At 46.1% G+C, this 27069-nt stretch overlaps 1 protein-coding gene across 2 annotated transcripts; it reads left to right on the forward strand.

Annotated features, from left to right (window-relative positions):
• The first annotated feature begins 434 nt into the window (after positions 1-434).
• Positions 435-26649, forward strand: GMCL1 (germ cell-less 1, spermatogenesis associated). 2 transcript variants are annotated; one of them, XM_051640655.1, is made up of 14 exons: positions 436-755; positions 1110-1233; positions 4482-4578; positions 6313-6410; positions 6912-7024; positions 7693-7758; positions 7924-8008; positions 8409-8499; positions 9467-9607; positions 14782-14851; positions 19871-19946; positions 21060-21205; positions 22286-22373; positions 25267-26649. In XM_051640655.1, exons 1-14 carry the CDS (start codon positions 586-588, stop codon positions 25393-25395), a joined length of 1494 nt encoding a protein of 497 aa, XP_051496615.1. In that variant the 5' UTR covers positions 436-585; the 3' UTR covers positions 25396-26649. The 2 variants fall into 2 exon arrangements, with proteins under 2 accessions (XP_051496616.1, XP_051496615.1); XM_051640656.1 differs by lacking the exons at positions 19871-19946; positions 21060-21205 and having other exon boundaries at positions 435-755.
• The last annotated feature ends 420 nt before the right edge of the window (positions 26650-27069 follow it).

Genomic DNA, 27069 nt, shown 5'->3' on the forward strand with positions numbered 1-27069 from the left:
GCTGAGGGACGTGGGTTGGTGGGGACTGGGCAGGGCTGGGTGAGCGGGTGGATTCCATGAACTCAGAGGCCTTTTCCAACCTGAACTATCCCCCCATCCCGAGCTCTCCCCCCATCCCGAGCTCTCCCATCCCGAGCTCTCCCCCCATCCCGAGCTCCCCCCATCCCGAGCTCTCCCCCCATCCCGAGCTCTCCCCCCATCCCGAGCTCTCCCCATCCCGAGCTCTCCCCCATCCCGAGCTCTCCCCATCCCGAGCTCCCCCCATCCCGAGCTCCCCCCCCATCCCGAGCTCCCCCCATCCCGAGCTCCCCCCCCATCCCGAGCTCTCCCCCCCTCATCCCCGCCTCCCCCCTCTCCCCTCCCTCCTCCCCCCCCCATTCCGCTCCCCTCCCCCCTCCCCTCCCGGCCCCGCACGCCCAAGATGGCGCCGGCCGCGCATGCGCGCCGTGCCGGGCCCGGCGGGCCCGCGGCCGGTACCGGCCGTTGCTGAGGCGCCCGGCGCCCGCCCCGCTCCGGCCCCGCTCCGCTCCGCTCCGGGCGGCCCCATGAGGAGAAGGAAGAGGCGGAGGCGGCGGCGGAGCGGCGATGGGCTCGCTGAGCAGCCGGGTGCTGAGGCGGCGGGGGGTTGTCCCGCGCGGGGCCGGGGCGGCGGGGGCCGGCGGGGGCGGCAAGAGGAAGCGCGGCGGGGCCGAGGGGCCCGCGGACAGCGACAGCGAGGCCGAGCGGGAGGAGCGGCTGCTCAACACCCCCCGCAGGTCCGGCTGCTCCCGGGGACAGCTCGGGGCGGGGGCGGCCGCCTCAGGGGGCTGCGGGGCCGGGGGGTCTGTCGGTGGTTGCGGGGCTGGAAGGGGCGGGGGGGTGGAGGGCAGGCCTGTGGCGGGAGCACGGGCCTGTGGCGGGAGCACGGGCCTGTGGCGGGAGCACGGGCCTGCGCCGGGGTTGGCTTCTTCTTTGCTCTGCAAAGTGCCGGTAAATGAGAGAGGGGGAAGGTCGTGGGGGCAGCACGGGGGGTGGTCAGTCCTGGACTGAGGGCACAGAACCCGCAAGCTTTGTGTTGCTTCTGTCACAGCGAGACTCAAAGGGTGTGTCTCTGTTTACCTTTCGTGTAGGAAAAAATTGAAAAGCACCTCTAAGTATATTTACCAGACTCTGTTTTTGAATGGGGAGAACAGTGATATAAAGATTTGTGCTCTGGGAGAGGAGTGGAACTTGCATAAGATATATTTGTGTCAGGTAAGTGGCTTCTTACTCTCAGTAGTAACTGTATTTTTAATAAGAGGCTATCTGGTAAATGTTAACATGACTTGAGTCTTTTTTTTTTTTTTTTGTCATATTTTGGACTTATCACACTTCCTGTGGGTGCAAGCAGTTAAATAACTTGTGTTGTGTTTTAGAGAGTAATGTTAAGAAGCTTAGCTATAGCCTCGTGTTGGAAAGGTCTCTTCAGCTCTGTCTTCTGCTGTTTGATTTTTCTAATATGCTCATCTCAACCCTGGTGCATCCTTTGTGAAAACAGTCCTGAGAATTGTCTTTTGATGTCCTGAGAACCTGGTCCTGTGTACTAAACAAATAGCAGAGAGTCTCCTGCAATGTTAATATTCTTGCAGAGCAGAGAAAATACTTCCGGAATTGATCTGTAAAGCCTGAGCTAACCCAGTTTAATTTTACTCTTCACTGGGACTTGAGGAACCTGAAGTGATAGTGCTGGAGCTGGGTCTCTGTTATGTAGCCTTCATCCTGGGATGAAGGTCCTTGTTGCTTCCTTGCTGTGCATGAGGAAGGTCTGCACAGAAACTCTAAACAGGGAAACATCTTGGTGTGTACCTACAAAAAAAAAAAGGTGTTTCTACAAGCATTTTATTTTCAGGCTTCTATTAAGGTGAAATTCTCTCTGTTATTTTATTGTTTTGGGAGTGAAGAAGTAATGTTGTCTTTGCTGTCTGTTCTCTTGTTACTTTTCTGGTGACAGAAGTGGGGAGGAACACTGGCTTTGTCTTGCAATGTCTGATTCAGTTGTGCCCTTAACTTTAAAGTGCAAGTCTAACTTTGGAAGCAATTTATTTGAAGCAGGAAGAGTAATTAATACTAAACCTGCATGTGTGCACACTTCTTTGTCAGCTGTAGCCAAACACAAAGTAGGTTCATGTGTTGGAAGGTGAAGGTGTCACTGTGAGGTTGAGTGCTCTGGTGTAGCAACTGATGGTAGAAGTCAATTCTTGATTTAGTTTGTTGTTGCAGGAAAAAGGTTTTTACATGCATTACAGCCTTTTAAAGAAGGTAAAATGAGGGCAGGAAAGTCATAGGAGAAGGATCTAGGAGTCCTGGTAGACAGTAAATGACCCATGAGCCAGCAATGTGCCCTTGTGGCCAAGAAGACCTGGGGTGCATGAGGAAGAGTGTGGCCAGCAGGTTGAGAGAGGTCATCCTGCCCTTCTGCTCTGTTCTGGTGAGGCCCCATCTGGAGAACTGGGACCAGTTCTGGGCTCCCCAATTCAAGAGAGACAGGGAACTGCTGGAAAGAGTCCAGGGGAGGGGAACAAAATGGTTGGGGGATTGGAGCATCTTCCTTACAAGGAAAAGCTGAGAGAGCTGGGACTGTTCAGCCTGGAGAAGAGAAGGCTGAGGGGAGACCTTCTCAATGCCTGGAAGTATCTCAGGGTGGGTGCAGGAGGGTGGAGCCAGACTCTGCTCAGCAGTGCCCAGGGACAGGACCAGGGGCAACGGGCACAGGCTGGAACATGGGAAGGTCCATGGAAAGATGAGGAGAAACTTCTTGACTGTGAGGGTGACAGAGCCCTGGGACAGGCTGCCCAGGGGGGTTTGGAGTCCCCTTCTCTGGAGATATTCCAACCCCCCTAGATGCAGCCCTGTGGGATGTGCTCCAGGGGATCCTGCTTTAGTGGGGAGTTGGACTGGACGATCTCTAGAGGTTTCTTCCAACCCTGGGATTTGTGCATAGCCCAGGACTAAGCAGCCATCTCTGGAGAGGTGTGTTTGAGTGGGACAGCTGGCAGGCACAGCCTCCCCTGCCTGCTCACTTCTGATTCTTCATGAAAAAGGAGGATGGGACAGTCAGACTGACGTGGTGCAGCTGGGTTGGCTGTTGTTGGCAATGATATTTTTAATCATCATTGTGGTTCTGTTGTTGCTCCATCTCAAGTTCTTCCCTAAAACTTAGTGTGGGTTGATGACTAACAGTGAATATTGAATTGCTTTTGAACAGACTTTGAAAATGGTGATTTTTTTCTATAGAGGCCTTGGACAGGTGAGATGGGAGCTGAAGTTTTGTGGTTAACTGTTCTCGTAAGTCAGGTTTCTTTTTCAGTTCATGCTCTATAACTGGAATTATGTTACTGTAGGCAAAAGGTTTTTGGAAGTTAAAAATTACTTGAAATGATGGCTCCTCCCCTGTCTTGCTGAGCAGACTGTTTCACTCTGGGTGTTTCTTTTCCCTTATCTCTCAAGTTACTGCATTTAGTTTGATACATACCAGAAAGGTGCTGCTCTACCTGAGGATGGCAGATTGAGAAATGGAGGATTTCCTTTTTCTGAGGCTCTTTACTAGGAATATAAATTCTCATTAAATTAATGAGTTGATCTACATGGCAAAGCTGAGGTAGCCTTGTGAGGACTGGTCAGAGGAATAAGGTCCAGGTTCTGAGACTGGTTTGTTGTATGTCATCATGGCTAGGGGATATGCTGGAGCTATAGAAATATTTACATAATCAAATCAAAATTGGATTTTATGTTGTTTGCTGCCCTGAGTTGAAATGCTGAGTTAAGAGGTCAGGGAATATGGGACTGTACAAATAGACTTTATTTTCTTGATCTCTCAGGTAAACTTCAGTGAGTGATAGCATCTCATAATGGGCACTTCTGCTGCTGAGAAGGAAAATCAGGAACCCTAGTAGAGCAGTTTATTTCACTTCATTTGGATGGAAACCTATCAAATTCTAGTTTTATATGCCTTACACTTTATAATAAAAGGTATATTTACATAAATGGTGTATGTGTATGTGTCCTTGGTATGAGACTACAACTTTGTACCTTAATTTGTATGTCTTGCATGCCTTTTTGTTTTCTTCCCAACACCCAAACTGGCATTCCCTAATGCCTGCAGGATTTGTTGTCTGCAAGTAACATTAAAGACTTGATTCTTGGACTAATTATATCCCCATTGATGCTGTGGTTTGTAGGAAAAGAGCTTATGTGACTTTTCTGGCCCTTTAAAGCTCTTTACTTTGATTACAGTCGTGTAGTCCAAATTCTCTGAACACATTCTCACTTTCAGCAATAGAGCAGCTACAATTAGTCCTTTCTCAAGTATGGCAGGATGTTGTAGCTTGTGAAAACTTGCCTTGATTCATTTTGTTTTGCGTAAGGGTAAATATTAACAATTTTTGTTCCTTGTGCTGCTTTTGTCAGCTCTAATTTGAGCCAAATCTCTTACTTGATTTCTTTTCCTCGCTTCCCTCATATAGTCAGGCTACTTTTCCAGTATGTTCAGTGGATCTTGGAAAGAATCTAGCATGAATGTCATAGAGTTGGAGATTCCTGACCAAAATATTGATATAGAAGGTAAGTGGAAACCTTTTACTGTAATGTGAACTCTGAAGGTAGAGATGAAGTTAAACCTGACAGAAAATAACTATTTATATATAATATTTTTCAAACAAGTAAATGAGAAACTTGAGAGAACAAGTTCTGTGCTCATTCAGTTTTGATCTTCACTTGGGTCACCTGTAGAGTTGAAGTCAGTTTTGTACCTCTGAGTTGTGAAGTGCAGCTGAAAAGCTCCCAACTGTCCTGTTGTTTCCATCGGGGCTCTAGAGACCCACCTTGTGGTTGTAGAGTGTGCATCCCACCTTCATCTGTCTGCTCTGGAAAAGCTGCTCCCAGAGGATGGATGGGAGTTGGCAAAATATTTCCAAGCAGCACAGGGTGAAGACCAAGTGTCCTTCAGAAGAAATGCAGAGAAACTTGTGACATGATCATCATATGTCAACACGATGCTAGTGATGGGTTGCAGAGAGGATCATGAGGTTTAACTTCTTTTAACTAGTTTTACTGCTCTCCATGTTTGCCCCATGGCATGACTTGGTGGGTGTTTAAGATGAATCTTTTGTTTAAACAGTACAAAGGGCTGTATTTGATTGGTTAATGTCATGTTCTGTGTCTTCTGTTTGTGTACACAAAGGCTGGTAAATATTAGCTCTTTATCCAGAGCAAATAGATTGTGCAGAGTGTGCACTTGAGGGCTTTGGTTATCTTGAAGGGTTCTTTTAGTTATCCATGCTCAAAATGACTACTAGAGGCCCCCAGGGATCAGTGCTGGGTCCAGTCCTGTTCAACATCTTCATAAACGACCTGGATGGGAGGACAGTGTGTCCCCAGCAAGTTGGTGATACCAACTGATGATACCAAACTGGGAGGAGTGCCTGGTTCACTGGGCACCGGCTGTGGAGCCGGTCAGAGAGACCTGGACAGGCTGGAGAGCTGGGAAAAGAGGAACCTCATGAGTTTCAACAAGTGTAGAGTCCTGCACCTGGGGAGGAGTAACACCAGACACTAGGACAGATTAGGAGCTGAACCTGCTGGGAAGCAGCTCCCTGGAGAAAGACCTTGGAGTCCTGTAGGACAACAAGTTACCCATGGGACAGCAATGTGGTCTGGTGGCCAAGAAGGCCCATGGAATCCTGGGCTGCACTAAAATGAGTGTGTCCAGCAGGTCGAGGGAGGTTCTGCTCCTCCCCTTCTCTATCCTGGTGAGACCCCACCTGGAGAACTGGGACCAGTTCTGGGCTCCCCAGTTTGAGAGAGACAGGGATTTACTGGAGAGTCCAACAGAGGCTATGAGGATGATGAAGGGACTGGAGCATCTGTCATACAAGGAAAGGCTGAGAGACCTGGGGCTGTTCAGTCTGGAGAGGAGAAGACTAAAGGGGACCTTATTAATGTCTATAAATATCTGAAGGGGGGTGTCAGGGAGGGACCAGGCTCTTCTCAGTGGTGCCTGTGACAGGACAAGGGGCAATGGACACAAACTGGACCTCAGGAAGTTCCACCTCACCATGAGGAAGAACTTCTGTCCTGTGAGGGTGAGGGAGCCCTGGGACAGGCTGCCCAGAGAGGTGGTGGAGTCTCCTTCTGGAGGCTTCCAAGACCCACCTGAATGTACTTCTGTCTGACCTGCCCCAGGTGATCCTGCTCTGGCAGGGGGTTGGACTCGATGATCTCCAGAGGTCCCTTCCAACCACACCATTCTATGATCCTGTGAAAGTCCTCTCTGTTTGACACTTGTGCTCTCTCCAGCCCTGCAGGTGGCTTTTGGCTCGCTGTACAGAGACGATGTCTTAATAAAACCCAGTCGAGTAGTTGCACTTTTAGCAGCAGCCAGCATGCTGCAGCTTGTAAGTAATAAATATGCAATATTTTGATGCTTTCTTTTCAGATAAAGAGAACAGATAAACTCACACACGTGTACTGTTTCAGCCAGAGAAATAAATTATCTTTTCAGACTTAAGTGGGAAGAAACCCAAACACAATGCAGTGGTTTTATTTAAAAATGCTATTACTAAGATGCAGTTGTAACATTGTGCTGCTCTGAGCATCACATCTATAAGTAGATTCAAGTATGTTTTAACAGCTTATTTGTTCTACCCTGAAGGTATTAATTAAGCTTTGCTTGCACATGATATATCCTCAAGAAAAGTGTGTGTATCTGAGGAATGTTGGTTTGAATTTTCTGGCTAGAGCAGCTCAGGTCACTGCAGAATGTGTGACTGTGGTAATAATTCAAGCATGAAAATCTGTCTGAACTGCACAATCTTTGACACTTCCTTTTGGGAATTTAAAACTTGGAATATTTGTGGCTTTGTTGTTTTGTTGTTTTTTTTTTTTATTCCCCACAGGATGGCTTAATCCAGCAGTGTGGTGAAACAATGAAGGAAACCATTAATGAAAAAACTGTGTGTGGTTATTATAATTCAGCGGGGACGTACGGGTTAGACTCTGTGAAGAAAAAGTAAGAATTCCTTTCCTCAAGCTGCTTTGTACATTGCTAATTAAAAGTGTGGATTTACAAACACTAAAATAATGCCTAAGTTAATTTTTAATTTTTTTTTAAAGCTACCTGGCTGGAGCTCTGCTTGTCCTGTTTTGTTTTCAAGTTCCTGCTCTAACCAAGTACCTTTAAAATTGCTATTAATTACTCAAGTACATTAGTAAAGACAGTATATTTGGTTTGCAGTATGGGAGTGAAATAATACTTGTGGTCATTGACTGTTTTATCACAAAGCTGCTTTAATATTCAGAACATAAGCTTAACTTTATCCTAATTAGGAAGGATAATTACATGTGGGAGCAGAATGCTGAAGCCGTCTGCTTCAGTCTGCTGTGAATTTGTGCGTTGTCAGACCTTTTTGTGGCAGTGATAGTACTTTAAAGGTAGGTTTCACTGTACCCTGAGAGAGATTAAATGCAACTTGAAGAGTTACAGAAAATTTGATGGTGAACTTCATGTTTTTGAAGTAACTCCCTTCCATAATTTTGCACATTAATGTCTCGGGTTAAAGCAGTATTTCAAAATCCTGAGGTGCATAATCAGGCTTTGTGAGCTTGAGCAACTGTTGCAGGAATGTTTACATACATAAGAAAAAAACCAAAGGTACTAATTCCTTACTTTTAATCTAGGTGCCTTGAGTGGCTCTTGAACAACCTGATGACTCACCAGAGTGTTGAACTCTTCAAAGAACTCAGGTACTCAGGCTCCAGTTAACTTGGAGTGATGAAGTGCAATTTCTTTCAAAGCATACAGCTCCCTACAAATAACTTTCTAGGCTAGTGATGGTTGGTTGTTACCTACCTTGCTTTCTTGCTTTTATCTAGGCTGTCTGATAGAACTCTTATTTAATTTTTTTTCAGCATAAACCTCATGAAACAACTGATTAGCTCTTCTAACCTGTTTGTGATGCAGGTGGAAATGGACGTGTACACTGCTCTCAAAAAGGTACTTAGAGGGTCTGGCTGGGGCTTCAGGAAGTTGAACTCCTAAGTAGGAGATTTGTAACTATGCGAACTTTAACCTTTTTTTTTTATTTATTGAAAGTATTTGATCAGACACTGGAATGGACTGCCCAGGGAAGTGGTGGAGTCACCATCCCTAGAGGTGTTTAAGGAAAGGCTGGCTGTGGCACTTAGTGCCATGGTCTGGAGGTGTGGTGGTGTTAGGTCATAGGCTGGACCTGATGATCTCAGAGGTCTTCTAATAATCCTGTGATTCTATTTAATAGAGTGTAAGAATCTTTGTAGGAATTAATGTATTATGAAAGTGTCCCTTTAATCATGCATGTATTACTTATCTGAAAACTTCTTCAATTGACTTACTGGAGGTTGTTTATTTTACCCAGTGGATGTTCCTTCAGCTAGTGCCTTCCTGGAATGGGTCTTTGAAACAACTCTTAACTGAAGCTGATGCCTGGTTTGCCAAGCGTAGGAAAGGTAGGATAAATTGGCATGGCCTTGGATCAGGGAAGATGTGGGTTAAAAGTCAAGTGTGATTGTTCTCCTCTGCTTCCAAACTTTGTCCTGTTTTCTCCAGGAAGGCTTGCCTCTGCCAGCAGTCCCTGGCGTCACATTCTCCACAGTGATAGCTTTTTCAGGAAACTGATGGAGAGAGTCCAGGGAAGGGGAATTAAGATCATTGGGGAGCATCTCCTTTGTAAGAAAGGGCTGAGAGAGCTGGGATTGTTCAGCCTGGAGAAGAGAAGGCTGAGGGGACACCTTACCAATGCCTGGAAGTATCTCAGGGTGGGTGCAGGGAGGATGGAGCCAGACTCTGCTCAGCAGTGCCCAGGGACAGGACGAGGGGCAATGGGCATAAACTAGAACTTGGGAAGTTCCATCTGAACGTGAAGGAAAACTTTATTATGAGGGTGACAAGGCACTGGAACAGGCTTCTCAGGAGGGTTGTGGAGTCCCCTTCTCTGGAGATGTGCAAGGCCCCCCTGGATGCAGCCCTGTGGGATGTGCTCCAGGGGATCCTGCTCTAGCAGGTGGGTTGGACTGGATGATCTCTAGAGGTCCCTTCTAACCCTGACCACTCTGATTCTGTCTGTGTTTTCAAGTGGCCACAGGGCTTTTGGACTGTTGTGTCCACATGTTTTCAAGTGAGCAGACATGGTCACTATTTTTGCTTTGTTGCTTTTGCCATTGTTCAGTCAGGCTGAGCTTTTGTTGCCTTCTCACTAGAAGGCACCAGTGTATTTCAAAAGAGGAAAAGTTTGGTCCAACATTTCTGCTGAAAGGATTTGAATGGAAGCAGTTTCTTAATTTTAGCTGCAAAAGGTGATTTTCCTGTCCGTAATAACTTTTTCTGCTTGAGAAATTAAAACTCCATCTCAAATATGAGTAGGATCTGGAAAATACAGAGGAAAACACGTTGTGATACAGGTGCTCTGTCTTGCAGATTTGGAGGGGGACGTTGCATTCCTGGAGTCGGAGCAGGGGAGCGCGTTCCTGGGGGTGTTCACACACCTGAGGCTGCAGTACATCATCAGTGACTTGGCATCAGCCAGAATTCTTGAGAGAGATTCCCTCATACCCTCAGGTGAGTGAGGCAAGTTAGAATCATAGAATGTCTTGGGTTGGAAGGGAGCTATAAAGGGTAGCTAGTCCAAGCCCTCTACAATAAGCAGGGACATCTCCAACTAGGCCAGATTGCTCAGAACCCTATCAAGCCTGACCTTGAATGTCTCCAGGGATGGGGCCTCCACCACCTCTCTAGGCAACCCTTTCTAGTGCTTCACCACTCTTATAATAAAGAACTTTTCCCTAATGTCCAACCTAAATCTATCCTTTCCTACCTTGAAACCTTAATCTCTTGTCTTATCATTACATGCCCTGTGAACAGCTCTTCCACAGCCTTCTTATAGGCCTCTTTCAGCTGTTGGAAGGTCACTATAAGGTCTCCCTGGGGTCTTGTCTTCTCCAAGCTGAACAACCCCAACTCCCTCAGCCTGTCTCCATAAGAGAGGTCCTCCAGCCCTTGGATCATTCTCATTGCCCTCCTCTGGACGTGTTCCAACAGGTCCATATCCCACTTGTGTTGAGTTCTCCAGAACTGGACCCAGTTCTCCAGGTGGGGTCTCACCAGGGCAGAGTAGAGGGGCAGAATCATCTCTCTCAACCTGCTGGCCACACTTCTCTTGATGCAGCCCAGGACGTGATTGGCTTTCTGGGCTGCAGTTGCACATTGGTGGCTCATGTCTAGTTGTGCCTTTCCCAGCCTCTTACCCTGGAGTGATTAGGAAGGTCTGGGTGCATTTACTGGATTTATCTCCAATGGTTGATTTGTGGCTGAAGATTCAGCAGAAGTTGAACATTAAATTGACATGCATAAAAGTCTTAGAAGGCACACAAGTAGGTGGGTTAAGCACTGTACTGATCACTCCGTTCGTCAAAGTACTCTGTAACCAATACAGGGTGCATTATTAGTGCTTAAGTGACCCCAGAGCCCCAGACATGGAAAAAGTCTTTTTTTGAGAGAGAGCAAAACTTGCTGAGACTCAACTGTTTTCTAGCCATTAACATTCTAAAAAGACCTGAGTATTTTTGGACAGTATTTGGAATATTACCTGAGCATGAAAGCCAAAAGCATAAGGTGCTCTGAACTCTTCTCTCATCTTCAAAGACAAGTGTTATTTACCACAGATTTTTAGATGGTTTGGGGGGGGAATAAGATCTTTAAATATTCTGCTTTTGTGATGTTATTTGCATTTTGACTTGTATTAAGTAATCCTTGTTCCAGGTCCTGCTGCTTTTTAGAGCCCCTAAGTCGAAATGCTGTCTCATGTTGTTACAGATTGCTGTTATTAACATTACATTATCACTGAAAAATTATATATAAAAAAAGATCTCATCTTGCTGCTCAAGTCTAAGTTCACAGCTAAGCTTTTTGTTCATTGCTTGGAAGCTGTGTAAACCTGGATGCTGCTAGAGGATTAAGACTGGAAATGAGTTATCAAGTTGGGTTATCAGTTGAAAATGTCTCTCCACTATCATTCATATATTTTATCATGTGACAAACCTGCCCCTCCTTTTTCTTTCTTTTTTTTTTGCTTTTTTTTCATTTGCCTTTTTCTCCCTCCCCAGAGTTAGCTGTGCTCCTTGTGGCAGTGTTTGGACTTCTTGTGCTCTTGGAATTTGGCTCCTGGGATCCTTGCTCCAGATTTCACTTAGTTCAGTGTTCCCTTATCATAATTGAACCCTAGCACTGCATTTTGCACTTTCTCTGACAGTTTTTCCCTTGCTCTTCTGTACACAACTTCAATTTTATTTTTTGTGGATCTGTCTGCAATGTAACCATCCATTCATCTGAGTGTCTGTGATGTCTGTTGAAAGGTGTAATTGCCACATGTCAGTTAAGACTGCTTTTCTTGAGCTGCTCATCATTCTTTGTAATTTCTTGATATGTATGTTCCTGTCTTCTGTCCATGCTTGCAGCCTTGGGGGTCACTTTGGTCTCTTGTCACACCTAAATACTCAGCCTGTCTTTGCATGGCACTGCTATCTTCCTTTAAAATTAAAATCACTTTCTTCATCTCATACTGGTTTTTTCCTTCATGCCACCATAGATGTCCACAGAGTGAGGATATAATCCTAGAATCATAGAATGGTGAAGGTTGGAAGACACCCTAAAAGATCATGAGGTTCCAACCTCCCTGCTATGGGCAGGGACACCTCCCACCAGACCAGGCTGCACAAACCTCATCCAACCTGGCCTTGAACACTTCCAGGGAAGGGACATCCACAACCTCCCTGGGCAACCTGTTCCAGCACCTTCCTACCCCTTGTTCTATCACTGCCCTTTCTGGTGAAAAGCCCTTCCTAAGACAGACTGGTCAGGATGTTTCTCTTGAAGCCTGTTGGCCTGAGCAAATTGCTCAATGGCTTTTCAAGCACTTTCTTTGCCGTTAGGATGACTTAGTGAGCATCTCACTTTACTCAGCTTGTCTGTCTTGTGCTGCTGTATCCTGACTCTGCCAGAAATAATGGTTTAGGTGCCCTTTGCAGAATGTCTGGGTGACTTTGAGCACCTCTTTCTTCCACTTTGAAATGTCAGAAGCTGGATGATGACTCTGTGGTTGGGGAGGGGGGATAGGGTCCTTACCTTGCTAGAAATCTTTTAGTCTCTTGAGTGAAAGAGAACAACTACTTCTGCTTTCTCTCCTCCCTGTCCTGGTTTAAATTAATTCCTTAACAGATGCAGAGGAGAGTGTCTTCTGTGCTAGTTCTGACAAAGTACAATCCGAAGGAACACGATCATCCCGTGCTCCCAAGGTTGGAAGTGGAGTTCCAACAGCAGGGGGAGGCACTGTCCTACCGACAGTCCAGCTGCCTCTTGGGGAGTGTTCTGCTCGGTTCTGCCGGTAGATGGGGCAGGGTTTCACCTCCAGCAGGTGGTAAAACGCTAAATTACACATAAAAATCCCAGAACAGATCTGATCTTCGATATCTGGGGTTTTTTGTGCTTAAGTGATGTATGAAGTCAGTAGAATCCATCTTACTGGTACGGAGTATAAGCAAAGTGTTAAGGAATCTTCATTCTGTAATAACATTTTTTTGGGTGAATTGCCCTTTAGATCCTTACTTTCATGATGACACAGGAAAACTGTGGGTTATTTCCTTGTGCAGTGGCTTTGTCAGCATGTGAATAAGATGTTGCGAACCAGAAATTTACCAGTACTGCACTTGATTTCCTCCTCTTGATGTTGCTGTTGGTATCACTTACTAGAATTTTGGGCAGCCTTTTTTTAGTGTCCTTCAGTGAAAGATTTTGTCTGAGCTCAAACCCAAAAGCCTCCTATCTATGGACGTCAGAGGAAGGTTCCTTAAGTTGCAACTTTGAGGCTGATTTGCTTCTGCTTTTTGAAAACGAATGTGTAATTTTCTCATGGTTCATGAGGTGTTGGAGAGCTCCATGTTTACTCTTTAGACTTAAGCAGTTTGTGAGCTGTGTTAAATGCCGAAATAGGCTTGGTCACTCAGTGGGAAAGGTGGCAACAACAAGTGTGTGGTTAGTGCTGGAAAAGTACCTGATGTTTACATTCTGTTGCTGAGTATTGATTGAAAAAAACCGACCAAGGTTTGGTTTCCAAGAGAACCAGGAGAGTGGGGAGGGAAGAGGTGCAGAATGCAGAGACCTCAAGTGCTGTTAAGAGTTTAATCCTTGCCAGCCCTTGTAGTCTGTTGATTGCAGCTTGCAGCCAAAACCTGTGTTAAGATCAGGAACTTCTGCTCATCATTTAAAAGGAGATTTGGGGAAGTGTTGGTGGGGCACCTGAAACAGGTTCTTGGCTGCCAGCACCCACCACTGGAGGTGATTGTGCGTGCCCAACAGAGCCTGCAAAGGTGGAAGTTGCTGGGGAGTTTGTATTACAGTGTAATTAAGCCCTTTTGATTATTCCAGGTGAAATTGTTCTCAAGGAGGTAAAGAAGGAAATCACGTTGAATAGTTGAAAGAAATGGTGTAATTATTTATTATGTTTTTTTATACACTCTGTGTATGTAGGACATGCAGGAGAAAGCTGAGACACTGTTAGGAGTTCACAACAGAGTCAATCTCTTCTTGTTTGTGTAGAGAAGATATAAGAGGCTGAAACTCAATGTGTGTAAGACGAGTGTTCATTGTTCTGTTTTACTTGGGCACTTCTAAATATCTCCTAAGCAGTATTTTAATTATGAATTGACAGGTGAACTACAGTTGAAATACAACATATGAAATAGATAGGTATATACAAGAATAATAGTGCTCTGTCTCCTGATTTTATTTTTATTTTTTTTCCTTCCAGCACATCCATTTTCTGTTCCTCAACTGTGTAGCTTCCCTCAATTCACTTTTATAGTTTCTGTTTTACTTCAATTAGTTCCCTTTTCGGTCTGAATCTTAACTCCAGAGTCAGCAGGGCTTTAATTTTTGCATCTGGAATATTTAAGGCAGTCTCAGCTCTGTGCTCTCACTTCATACCCATCAGCTACCTGCTTTGTGTTCCTGGCAACAATGCTCCCCACTGTTTTTCTCATCTCAGTTTCTTCTTGCTCGTGACCTTGCATACTTGCCCCTGTTTGTTACCTTGACTCAGAAGAACTTACATACTGTGCTTTTGGGTGCCTGTGATCCCTTTGGTGTAACTGACTTACAAGCTATTAGGTTTTGTTCTTTTTATCTCTTGGTTGCAACTGTTAATTTAATACAGCTGATAAAATCTTTATGGTGTTCTCAGAAGAAAACATGATTTATGTTTATTCCTGGTAGGGGACAATTTCTGTTTCTTTTTCCCATATCTGTGATAAGTCACCATTTCCTTTATCCTTTGATTCTGTTTTCTTTTTGTTTAACTTGTGTAGGATTCTGGGGGGGATTTGTCTTCGCCCAAGAGTTTGTGAACAAGCTCCTTGGCTTACCAGAACTTTGCACGCTGAGAACATGTGTTGAGTTGCATCACTTGGGGCCATTGGGAATGCTTGAGAAGATGGATGTAGTCCTGACTTAGTGCTGGTGTTGATTTTTATCTGTACTGCTTTGCTTCCTCTGTGGGTGAGGCCTGGAGATGAGCAACACAAGTGTCTTACCAGGTGTTGGATTTGCACAGGCCATCCAGTTAATAAGTGTAACTTTATTATATCAATGTAATTTTATTTCTCTATTTCAAATGTTTATGCACATCCCCATTCCCAGCTCCAAAGACAACACCAAGCTTATTTATTTTTTTTTAATTTTAGAATGGCTGTCCTCTGTTTACAAACAGCAGTGGTTTGCCATGCTCAGAGCAGAACAAGACAATGATATTGGGTAGGTATATTACAGGCTTTCCTTTATTGCTTTCTTAAATTAGAAACCTTCCTCTCATATAAATTCTGACACAATTAACTTGGAGTTTGCATTAAGAAGGGGGGGACGCATAATTCAGTGGATTTAAACTCTGTTGCTCTCTGTGGAGCTGTCTGTTCCCTTGGGCTGGCTGATCTATCCCGAGGGAAATGCTGGGGAGGGATGTTCTGGTTTGTTTTTTTATGTTGCTTAATGCTTCTCCTTGAAATATGTGGTGAGGCTTTGAAAGAGTAACTTATTAGCCTTCCATTTAAAGATGACTTGAGGAAAAGTGGTGCAGATGGAGAAGCAGCCTTTTCTGCCTTGCTTCCCTCCTCCCTGGGCAAGGTGGGCAAGAGGCTGTGGTGTGTGTAACCAGCTATTGGTGCAGAGGGCAGTTTGTCGTTTTTTTGTTTGTGCAGGGACAACTCCAGGCTAACCTTTGTTCCTGCCTCTCCCATCTCAGTCTCCCTGGCAGCCAGCACAGGCCCAGCACCCAGCAGGGCTTGACACCCTGGGACCTGGTTGCCTCATTCCCTTCTGATTTCACCGCCTCTCACCCACCCAGTGCTGGTTTGGCAGCTCTCTCTGCTGCCAGCACCTCCAGCTTTTCCCAGGCAGTGCATCCCTCTTCTCTCCATAATCCTCCTATTTTATACCCTACCTTTTCCCCCTTCCTAGACCACTCTGTTGGCATTCTCTGCCCTTCCGTGGCAGCTCCCAACATGCAGGTGTTGCTGTCCCCTTCAAGGTCTGCATGTGGCTGTGCTGGGTGCAGCAGCCTGACTGCTGCCAGGGTGGGTGATGCTGGTTGAGGTTTCCTCAGCCTGTGTCTAACCAGGGCTGTCAGCAGTGGTGCCTTGGGCAGCAAGGCTTCTTGACTGGATGTATTACCCCTGTGTGTGGGATCACAAGCTGTTTCCCTTCGCTCTGCTTGCTTTTTGCCACATTGCACTGAGCCATCTCCTGTGATCTCTTTCTAAATACTGAAATTACAGCAAAGTGCAGCCAGGGGAGTTGTTCCTGCCTTTGTCTTCTGGTTCTTTGTGTGCTTTCTGGAGAACAAATGCCAGCTCAGGAAGCTGGAAAATGTTTGTCATCTATCGAGAACCATTAAGCCAACTTCTTTATTTCCTTCCATCAGCTCTTCTAGCCCAGCCTTTGCCATGGTGGGGAGGAGCCTGCTCAGCTGCATTGGCAGGCTTCACTTACTAATTGCAGCCTGAAAAGCAGGAGAGCTGCTGTCCTGATTTGAACCAAAGGCCGTGCAGGCTGTGGCAGCATTCAGCAGTACAGAGCTACAAACCTCCCCTCTTCTTTTAACATGGAGAGTGTTCTCTTGCTGTGCTAGTGAAGGATTTTCCAGCTGGAGGTTTGGCTGGATTGTTACTGAATGACCAACCACCAGCAGAGACTTGCTCCTAAATATGTACAGTTCTATTTTAGAACAGCTTATGCTTTACTTGGCTCACCTGGAGAACTGTGTCCAATTCTGGAGCCCCCAATTTAAGAAGGACGTGTTGCTCCTGGAAAGAGTCCGAAGGAGGCCATGGAGATGATCAGAGGGCTGGAGCAGCTCTGCTCTGGAGACAGGCTGGGAGAGTTGGGGTGTTCAGCCTGGAGAAGAGAAGGCTCCAGGGAGACCTTAGAGCACCTTCCAGTGCCTGAAGGGGCTTTTTACGAGGGTGTGTAGCAAGAGGTCAAGGGGTAATGGGTTAAAACTGGAGGAAGGGAGATTTAGATTGGACATGAGGAGGAAATTCTTGGCTGTGAGGGTGGTGAGACCCTGGCCCAGGTTGCCCAGGGAAGCTGTGGCTGCCCCATCCCTGGCAGTGTTGAAGGGCAGGTTGGATGGGGCTTGGAGCAGCCTGGGCTGGTGGGAGGTGTTCCTGCCTAGTTGAGACTGGATGATCTTTAAAGGTCCCTCCCAACTCAAACCATTCTATGGTTTAGCGCCAACAGCTTGTGGCAGTGGCTTCCATGGCTTAATTGTGCATTGCATGGGAAATACTGAATTCCTTTTAATGTTAACATGTAACAGTGTAAAAAATCCCCAAAGCTCTGGTCATAAGAGTAGTTCAGATCTTTAAATGGTTCTCACTGTCAATAGCAGTGCTTTAGAAAAACACAAAGTACATATTTGTGAATCTGACCATTTCAGCTCCTCAAGATGAATGTTTTGGGTGGCCATAGCTTGCTTCTGGTCCTATTGATGTTTTTTGGAAAGGCTTTTCTTGGAATGCTCTTATTGGATGTATCTAAGAGTAGAGAGTTGTGCATTGTGTGTTATCTTCTAGCTCGTTTGGGAACCCCAGTTCACATGCAACTGAGTGTTGATGTGCTCAGCAACCTTCTGACACATGAAAAGACCATGGATTGGCTGGGTTTGGTGTCTCCTAGTAGCTCACTGCAATGCAGGGAGAGTATTTTAATTGTCAGTGAAATGTTTTGGCAAAAGTAAGCTCTCATACAAAACTTGACGTGCAGAGGATGGATCTACCAGCCTTTAAAGAGAACAACTTCCCTGTTCACCTGCAGCGCTGATGATTTCAGTGACTCTTGGAGTAAGCAGAGTACTTTTTCATGTTTTTCTCGCTTGTCCAATTTTCTCTTAGGCCATATGGAATTTATTTTTTATTTTTAAGACAGCTAGAAGTGGAAATCTCAGGCAGAGAAAGTTGTACTTAGCAATAGGAATCAGTTTGCCCCAATGTCCTATTCTGGTGCTCATTGCCAAGGCCTTTCATTAATGGCAGAGGTAGGAAGGGGTGAGTTGTGGTGTTTCTTCTCTATAGGTCCTATCTTCTGACTGGAGTAGTTTATAAATGATTCAAGGTGGCATCCAGGCTGCTGTTTGCTTAATAGCCAGTACTGAGCTAATTGAACAGGGTGCTCTCTTTGGGGCTGTGGGTGCTCTCTGGGGGTGCACATGCGTGCGTGGAGTGAGCGCTTCCCTGGGGTGACCTGCAGCTCAGGTGTCATGGCACTAGCCCTGGCATGCAGTCTCTGAGACAAACGTTACGTGAAGTCCTGAGATCATTTCCCCGTCTTCTGCTGGCAAGCTGCAATGCCACCCAGCAGTGCCACCCTGCAGTGAGATGCCTGTGGCTCATAACTCGTGTCTCTGCAACTGTTCCTTTAAATCAAAACAAATCTTTTGGACACTCCACAGACTTGTTGCTAAAAGAAAAGAATTAAGGTTTTACAGGGACATCCTTTTATCCAGATCCTCTGCCCTTCCTCTCTAACTTCCTGCCTGTATCAGTGTCTTCACATCTTTTTTTTCCCTTAGACACGGGTAGAAACTTAGTAAGCTGAACACAAAGTGAGGTTGGACTCGCAGCAAGCTGAAGCAAGGCTCTATTTTCATGTCCCACCTGGCACCATAATTGCAGCTGCTTATTCTAGGACTGCCAACATGGAAATGATACTGCTTTGAGACGTGTGACATGGTTTGCTCTTTGGATAACTTTAGAGAGGAGAAGAGAGTGTTCCTCATCTGCTCCATGTCGTTTGCATTTCAAAGGACTAAACATTTTATTCACTGTTCAGAATTTGAGATTTTTTTAGTGTAATACTGGAGTTTGTGGCTTTGAACTGTAGCTGCTCAAGGCTTACTTGCGCTCAAGTGGTTAACTTTTTGGTTTTTTTAATTAAACACTTGTTCTGTGGCAGATCTTCCAAGTCCGTGGCTGGAACAGTTTTGCTCTTAATAGTCTCTGAGTCTCTTTGACAGCGTTGAAGAATGAAACAGAATAACTAGACTGCTCACTGAGTGTGTGGGTCAGTGGTTAAAGCTGGAGGTTTTGCATCTTCTGAGGCTGCTCAAGGAATTGAGAGGGGGGAGCACTAATGTCTCTCTGCACATTATGTACTGGTGTTTGTCAAATTTGTCATTAATTAAGCAGAAATCAATCTTTTATCACCATTACAGAATTTAGGTCAGGTACCTAACCAGTTCAGCTGGAAGGTGTGGAAAAAGCACACAGGAGGTTCTTGAGTGAATTTGCTTAACATGATCAGCTCATTTGCTTAACTTACTCATAAAATACTTAATCTTCCAGGATTGGTTTTTACGGAACCTGGAGGGGGAAGGACCACAGGCTGAGTTTGTTTGAGCAATAGCTGCAAGTTCTTGTGCTGTGTGCACAACAGGAAGAGAACAGATGCTGCATTTCTTATCACTTCTATAGCTTGAAGTCATTTGATATTGCAGGTTTATAATTTAACTTGCGTGGCGGGGGGGGGGGGTGCCTTTCATTATGATTTATAATATTCACTTCAAGCATTTGTCCTCAGTGTGGCTTGAAGACTTTCTGGTTGCTTATTTGGTTAATGATGTAATCGTGTCTCAAATGAAGTGAGTAACATACCTCTGGAGAAGTGGGACTGATTTGACTTGTGCTGCCTCTGCAAGATTTTCTCCATGTTGAAGCACCAGTGGAAGCTGTGAGGTGAACCAAGTTTGAGTTGGTGTAGGATGACAGCAACAAGAGGCTTCTGGCACTTGGAACTTTTTTTAGAGGAGTTGCATAACCAGCTGCTTGAGAAACCTTCCCCAGCATTTCTGTGGATGCTTCCTCATTGTGCTGCTTCTGCAGGGTCCTGCAGCTGCTCCTCAGCAGTCACACATTTATTTCTGCCTAGAAGTCAGGAATACTGCTTTAAAAAATGACTTAGGCTTTTTTAAGGAGGATTGGAGAATGTCTGTCATTGTGGCAGCTGTTATTTTCTTACCTGGAAAAGTTCTTCTGTGAAAGTCCTACCTACCTGAGGTGTCCCAGCCTAATATATGTTGCAGTTTTGTGGAGCAGTTGGATATTCATGGGATAATTAGGGTTGAAAGGGATTCTGGGAGGTCATCTAGTCTAGCCTCTGCTCAAAGCAGGGTCACTTGTGTGGTCAGACCAGTTTACTCAGGTCTGTTCATCTTTCCCACATTGAAATACCACTCAAAGCCATTTCAGTGTCCTTAAAGATCCACTTTCTGTTTTTTTGTAGGCCTCAAGAAATAAATAAAGAGGAACTGGAAGCAAACAGCATGAGGTGTGGTCGAAAGCTTGCAAAGGATGGTGATGTAAGTGTGGCATGTGGCTCAGTCTGTGCAGAGCTGACATGTCTCAGACATGTTAGGTATTTTCAAAACATATAGGTCTTAATTGTCAAACTGCATCAAAAAGATGTAGTGGAGATGGCACGTCAAGGAAATTATTCTGCTTTCCCTAGACAGATGCAAATGCCTGCTGTCTGTGTGATGAATAAGGAATTAGTGTTTTAATTGTGCTCTTGAGCTGCAAGCAAGCCCATATTTGGAAAAACTTGTAGTGGGTGAAAGGAAGGAAAGTAGCCATGACTTTTGAGACTTGTTAAACACATGCAGTTAAAATATAGCCCTGTTTTAAGCTGAAAGACAGGAGATTTAGGTGAGACATCAGGAAGAAATTCTTCACCATGAGGGTGGGAAGGTGCTGGAACAGGTTGCCCAGGGAGGTCGTGGCTGCCTCATATCTGGAAGTGTTCAAGGGCAGGTTGGATGGGTCTTGGAGCAACCTGATCTGGTGGGAGGTGTCCCTGCCCATGCAGGGAGGTTGGAACCTGATGATCTTTAAGGTCCTTTCCAACCCAAACCCTTCCAGGATTCTATGATCACTGATGTCTTTTTAACTGGAAAAGGAAGCTGTCTAGATCAAATTTAACAGCCACAGCTGGAACCCCTGTGTGTTCCATACAGCTGTGTGTGTCTTTAGGTAACAGGTCATGACCTTTAGGTAACAGAGCATGACTTTTTCCCCACTGACGTGGGGAAGAGGATCTTGTACTCCAAGGAGTGCTTTGAGCATGAGGGCAGTGAAGAGCTGTGCAGAAATACTGCACCAGTTACCAGAAATGCAGAAGTACTTTAGATCCACTTGTGCTGAATGCAGCTGTCTATGTTTGGAAGGCAGCTGGTCCTGAGCTTGTGTCATCTGTCTGCAAGGGCTGACTGCTCAAGGGAGAGCTTTCCTACCAAGGGTGTCTTATGTTTCACAGAGGTGTTGACAAGAACCCTTCAATCCACCCAACACCCCTGCAGCTGAGAATCCCGTTCCCAAATCTGATTTGTTGGAGAAATAGCACTTACCTTTTCTCTTGTCATGAATACTCAGACTGGTTTGTTTGGGTTGTTGGTTTTTTTTATGCTTATCTCCAGTACTGCTGGCGATGGACTGGGTTCAACTTTGGCTTTGACCTTCTTGTTACTTATACAAATCGTTACATCATTTTCAAGCGGAACACGCTGAATCAGCCCTGCTGTGGGTCGGTCAGTCTGCAGCCTCGGAGAAACATTGCCTTCAGGTTTGTTCCCAGGGCTCTGTGCTGGGACCAGAGCTGTTCAGCATTTTTGTTGGAGATGTCGACAGTGGGGTTGAGTGTCTCCTCAGCCAGTTTGCTGACCACACCAAGCTGTGTGGAGTATCTGCTACCCTAGAGGGGAGGGATCCATCCAGAGGGACCTGGACAGGCTGGGAGAGGTGGGCCTATCCCAGCCTCTGAAGTTCAACAAGGCCAAGTGCAAGGTCCTGCACCTGGGTCAGCACAACCCCAGGTACAAATACAGGCTGGAGAGCAGCTCTGAGGAAAAGGACTTGGAGTGGGAGGAGATGAGAAGCTGGACATGAGCCACCAGTGAGAGCTGGAGCCCAGAGGGGCAGTTGTGTCCTGGGCTGCATCAAAAGAAGTGTATTCAGCAGGGTCAGGGAGGTGATGCTGTGTACAGCTCTGGAGGCCTCAGCACAGGAGAGACATGGAGCTGTTGGAGAGGGTCCAAAGGAGGCCACAGAGATGATGGGAGGGCTGGAGCAGCTCTGCTCTGGAGCCAGGCTGGGAGAGTTGGGGTGTTCAGCCTGGAGAAGAGAAGGCTCCAGGGAGACCTTACAGCAGCTTCCAGTGCCTGAAGGGGTTCCAGGAAAGCTGGGGAGGGGCTTTTCACAAGAGAGGGTAGTGATAGGACATGAGGTAATGGTTTTAAACTGGAATTCTTCACCATGAGGGTAGGAAGGCACTGCAACAGGTTGCCCAGGGAGGTTGTGGAAGCCCCCTCCGTGGAGGTATTCAGGGGCAGGATGGATGAGGTTTGTGCAGCCAGGTCTGATGGGAGGTGTCCCTGCTTTTATAGCAGGAGGGTTGGAACCTGATGATCTTTAAGGTCCCTTCCAACCTTCACCATTCCATGATTCTAACGAGTAGCCAAGGAGATGTTTGCTTTTCCTGTGCCATGTGCTGAAATGTTTCACCTTAACTTAGTTTTTCCATCTGTGCTCGCATTACATTTTATTGCCACCAAGTTAGTTACATTTGGAAAACTTTTTCTGTCTTCCTGTGAGAAACTCTTTGTGCTGGAAAATTCAAATACTGTCCCTGTTGTCCTGTCCCTAGGTTACGCCTGGCCTCTTTTGACAGCAGTGGGAAAATAATTTGCAGCAGAACAACAGGGTATCAGATCCTAACCCTTGAGAAGGACCAGGTATGTCTGTGGATGTTTTTGAGCCATTGAACTTGAACTGTGGAGTCAAAGGCATGAGGAGTGGCTATGGTTTGGGAGACCCTGGCACGGTGTTGGACACTTGAGAGAGAGTCCTTAGGACCCTGAAAGACTGGAAGGGTTAGTATTCCTGCCCACTCCCTGTCACAATCTGTCACAGCCAGGAGAGCCAGCAGCCAGGCCCTTCTCCCTTCCTGCTCCTTTCTCCCTGCCGGGGCTGCTGCTGGTTCCTTTGGTTTCCCAGGTGCTCCAGAATCCACCTGCATCGGGTGCTGGGAGGAGCTGTGGACCTCTCCCTGCCTTTCCCAAATCCCTGTCATCGAGATCGGTTTTGTATATAGATACTTACCTGTTCTTCCCCCATGTTTTACCCTGTTATCTTGTGTTACAGTAAATTTGTTTCTAGTTTCAATTTAAAAAACAAAACGGGGGGGGAAGTAATAATTTAATTTCACAGTAATCAAACACACACAGGACACAGACACACAAAGAGCAGGGCTTGCATATGTTACCCCACCCTTCCCTTCTCCCCTCCCAAATCCCTTTGTTCCCAGTTTCTCTCCCTCCTTCCCCCCAGCAGCACATGGGGATGGGGTTTGGAGTCAGTTCACAGGCTGGTGGTTCCTGCTGCTCCTTCCTCCCCAGGAAGAAGGATTCCTCAGAGTCCTGCCCTGCTGCCCCACGGGGTCCCTCAACTGGGAGAGAGTCCTCCATGAACCTCTCCTTCATGAGTCCATCCCACCAGGTCTGGAGCTGCTCCAGCGCTGCCCGCAGAGTCCCGGGTGCTTTGGGAACAAACTCCCTGGCCTGGGGGCTTCCACAGCTGTGCAATCAGAGGCCACAGGCAGCAAATCCTCTGGGTACAAAATCCAACCCACTGGCCAAGTTCACCCCTCCTGGTGTCTTCAGGGAATGTTCCACTACGTTCCTCCATGAGTGCAGGGGCACAGCTGCCATCTCACCATGGGCTGCAGGGAAACTTCTACTTAGGCACCTTCTTCCCCTTCTTCCTCACCAACCACCAGCACTGCTCTCCTCCTGCACGGCTCTTCTCCCCCCAGGTGCCTCTCTGCTCGGGTGTGAGAGCCGTTCTTTTGTATGTTAATCGCTGAGGCACATCTCTTGTCCCTCTAATGGATCTTTGGCTGGGTTTTGGGGCAGGGAGAGCTTCTCAGCTTCTTACCAGAGCCACTCCTGTGGCCCTTCCCTACTGCTACCAAAAAATCCACCAAACCAGAACAGAAGTCAGTGGTGCTTTTGAGGAGTTGTTCTTGTTATTCCTTACATGGAATTTCAAGCTTTCCTTTTACAGGCAGCAAAAGGTGAAGCTAAATTGTGAAGTGTGACTAGGGTAGGATGGAGTGGATTTCATTAGTGTTGATAATGGTGAATTGAGTTCCCGTGGTGCTGCTGAATCACTCAGTGCTAGTGCAGTTTCCAGCCCTGCTGAGATTGCCCCTCTGAATTGTGTGGCCATCAGATTCCTGCTTATTTAGAGGCAAATTTGGAGTTTGAAGATTTCCTGTGTTGTAAGCTGAAGAGTTAAAAGAACAGCTGCATGTTGTTCAAGGGTGGTATTTATCACTCTATTAAAAAAATAAAGAAAAGCCTCAGAGAGCAGTGGAGCTTTCATAAGAGAACATGCCCGTTTCCACCCATCTGTGGCAGCAGAAATTAGTAAGGAATGTGGAAGAGTTGATCATCAGGTTTCTTAAATCCTAATCAGCAGTGATGGGCAGATGGTGAGCACACAGAAAACTTGTCCTGCTCAATGCCAGCCTTCTTGTAGGATCAAATGGCAATTTTGCTACCCCAAAAGCAATTCCTGGAATGAAACTGAGGAATTCCTACCAACCAACTGTAACTTGCTTGAAAGTGTTGCTGGGTTGGTTAACTCTCCTGGTAGTGGCAGAAGAGCCTTCCTTCCCCTCCAGTGTGCCTGAAGGCAGAGTTAGTTCAGTCATTCCCTGGGCTTCTGTTATCTGTGATGCAGAAGGGTTGGCAGCACTGGGTGAAAAGGTTATAAACACTTAAAGAATATCTTATCAGTGTTACTGTAATAAAACATCTGCTTAAGGTGAAAGTGGATTGATTATTTTGCTGGACAAGAAGCTCAACATGAGCCGCCAGTGTGCACTGGAGTCTGGAAACCAACCATGTCCTGGGCTGTCACCAGTGTGACCAGCAGGGCCAGAGAGGGGATTCTGCCCCTCTGCTCTGGTGAGACCCGCCCCAACAGGCCTGAGTCCAGTTCTGGAGCCCCCAACATAAGAAGGACGTGGAGCTCCTGGGGCAAGTCCAGAGGAGCCATGGAGATGCTGGGAGGGCTGGAGCAGCTCTGCTCTGGAGACAGGCTGAGAGAGTTGGGGTGTTCAGCCTGGAGAAGAGAAGGCTCCAGGGAGACCTTAGAGGAGCTTCCAGTGCCTGAAGGGGCTCCAGGAAAGCTGGGGAGGGACTTGGGACAAGGGCAGGGAGGGATGGCATGAGGGGGATGGATGAAAACTGGAAGAGGGAGATGGAGGTTGGACATGAGGAGGGAATTCTTTGCTGTGAGGGTGGGGAGAGCCTGGCCCAGGTTGCCCAGGGAAGCTGTGGCTGCCCCATCCCTGGCAGTGTTGAAGGGCAGGTTGGATGGGGCTTGGAGCAGCCTGGGCTGGTGGGAGGTGTCCCTGCCCATGCAGGGGGGTTGGGTCTAGATGGGCTTTGAGGTCCCTTCCAACCCAAACCATTCCATGATTCTATGTTGAGGTTTTTTAATACACAGTAATTGAAATGATAGAGTGACTGTGAGTTATCAGTGTGGTGTGATTTGTCAGGGTCCTTGGCTCTAATGGCACCTCTTGCTGTGCACTTGTCACTGTGTTTGCTTTACCAGGAGCAGGTCGTCATGAACTTGGACAGCAGACTCCTGATCTTCCCACTCTATATCTGCTGTAACTTCTTGTACACCTCGCCAGAGAAGAAGGCTGACAGTGAGACACAGCCAGATCCTGGGGACACCTGAGACCTCTCCAGCAGCCCCCAGTAGCACTTGCACACCTCTCTATGCCTGCTTGAATTTCAATGCCCTGCTGACACACAGAGCTTTGACAACAACCAAGGCCTTACATGTAGCAAATAGATCCATGGCCTTAGTATACTCCTATGCATATCTGAAGAAAAGATCAGAAATTATATAGGCCAAAACTAGTCCTCTCCTTTTCATCTATTTGTATTTCTGTTCTTCAGACAGGAGCCATTCCGTGGTTGAGCAGTGTTATGCTTCTCTTTTTATGGGTGAAAACTGAGCCAAATTGGAGATGGGGGATTTGTGAGGGTGACATCTTACGAACTTCCCCATCAAGATTCTGAGCACACGTTGTAGGACGTGTGGGGTTTTGTTAGTGTGGTGTTCATTTTTTGTTTTTTAATAACTGATCTGTAAATACCAGATCCATATTTTCCTTACTTTTGTGGTCCTTTTCCAATGGGCCAAATACATCTGTGTAAATGTTGCCCGTTGACTTTTGTTAGTTATTTATCCATTCAGGCTGTCAAACGCTGCTTGGTTTTAAGCCTTTATTGCATCTCATAGATAAACCTTCTTCTTGAGCTTTTTTTAATGTTGCAGCAAATATCTCTTTTTTTTTTTAGCACCTGAACTTGCTACTAAGGATGCTTGTAAGTGAAGTATTTTTTTCCACATACTGAATATACTCTGATGTACTCACACCATCATTTGAGCCTGCTCTGCAGCAGCAGCTTTCAGCCAGGATTCTGGTTAATACAGTAAATACTCACATGAACCAAATACCAGTTTTTAAACATTGTTTTGGTTTTGGTTTTTTTGGTGACTTTTTTTAATAGTTACATTGGGAATATAACCCCTTTTAGCTCAGGAACTTGTGACCTTCCAGTGCCTTTTGAGTTGTCTGTGTTAACACAAACTTCACATCAGTTAAGCACGGTCACAGGATCCGAAGGAAGAGCTGGGAACAAGGGACTCCTTTTCAGTTGGTTTGATGAATGAGTCAAGTGTAAGAGGTACACTGTATTCCTTCTTTGTGTGTGTTGGGTTTTATGTTTGTCTGTTGCAATTTTGATGACTTCTTACATCAGGATTTTTTGGATTCCAAGTGGAAATTTTGCCTCTTTAGTAGCCTATTTTTTTAATGTTGTCAGAAAAGTATCAAACCATTTGTACTTTATAACAAGGATAAAAATGGTAGGCAGGGTGGAAAAAAAGTGGCAACTTGTCAATAAATGATTTTGAGTGGAATACCGACCACTGTCTATCCTTTAATAGCTTTTTCTATTGGATTGGGCTTGTGGATGCACCTCTGTGTAATCCTTGCACTGCCTCATACTTCTTTGGAAGCAGAAATATTTTGAGGTGTTCATCTGCTGCAGCATCAAGTGTAGTATTTAGATATTTAAGTAAACAGGTTTTGTTTTTTTAACTAGAATTACCAGGTCTTTAAAACTGTCACTGATGCAGTGGAAGGAAAACTGGGCTGCTTGTTAACAGTAGAAGAGAACAGGTACAATAAAATACCTGCTTTTTTATGGAATGCCAGGGTTGAAACCTAAGATTTGGTGGTGGGTTGAGCTGCCACAGGGCTCCTGATTTGTGCTGAGGGTTTTAGCACCTCCCATTCTAGACTAGAATTGGACTAGATGATCTCTAGAGGTCCCTTCC

The sequence above is a fragment of the Apus apus genome, chromosome 26 (assembly GCF_020740795.1).
Source record: "Apus apus isolate bApuApu2 chromosome 26, bApuApu2.pri.cur, whole genome shotgun sequence".
Taxonomy (NCBI): Eukaryota; Metazoa; Chordata; class Aves; order Apodiformes; family Apodidae; genus Apus; species Apus apus.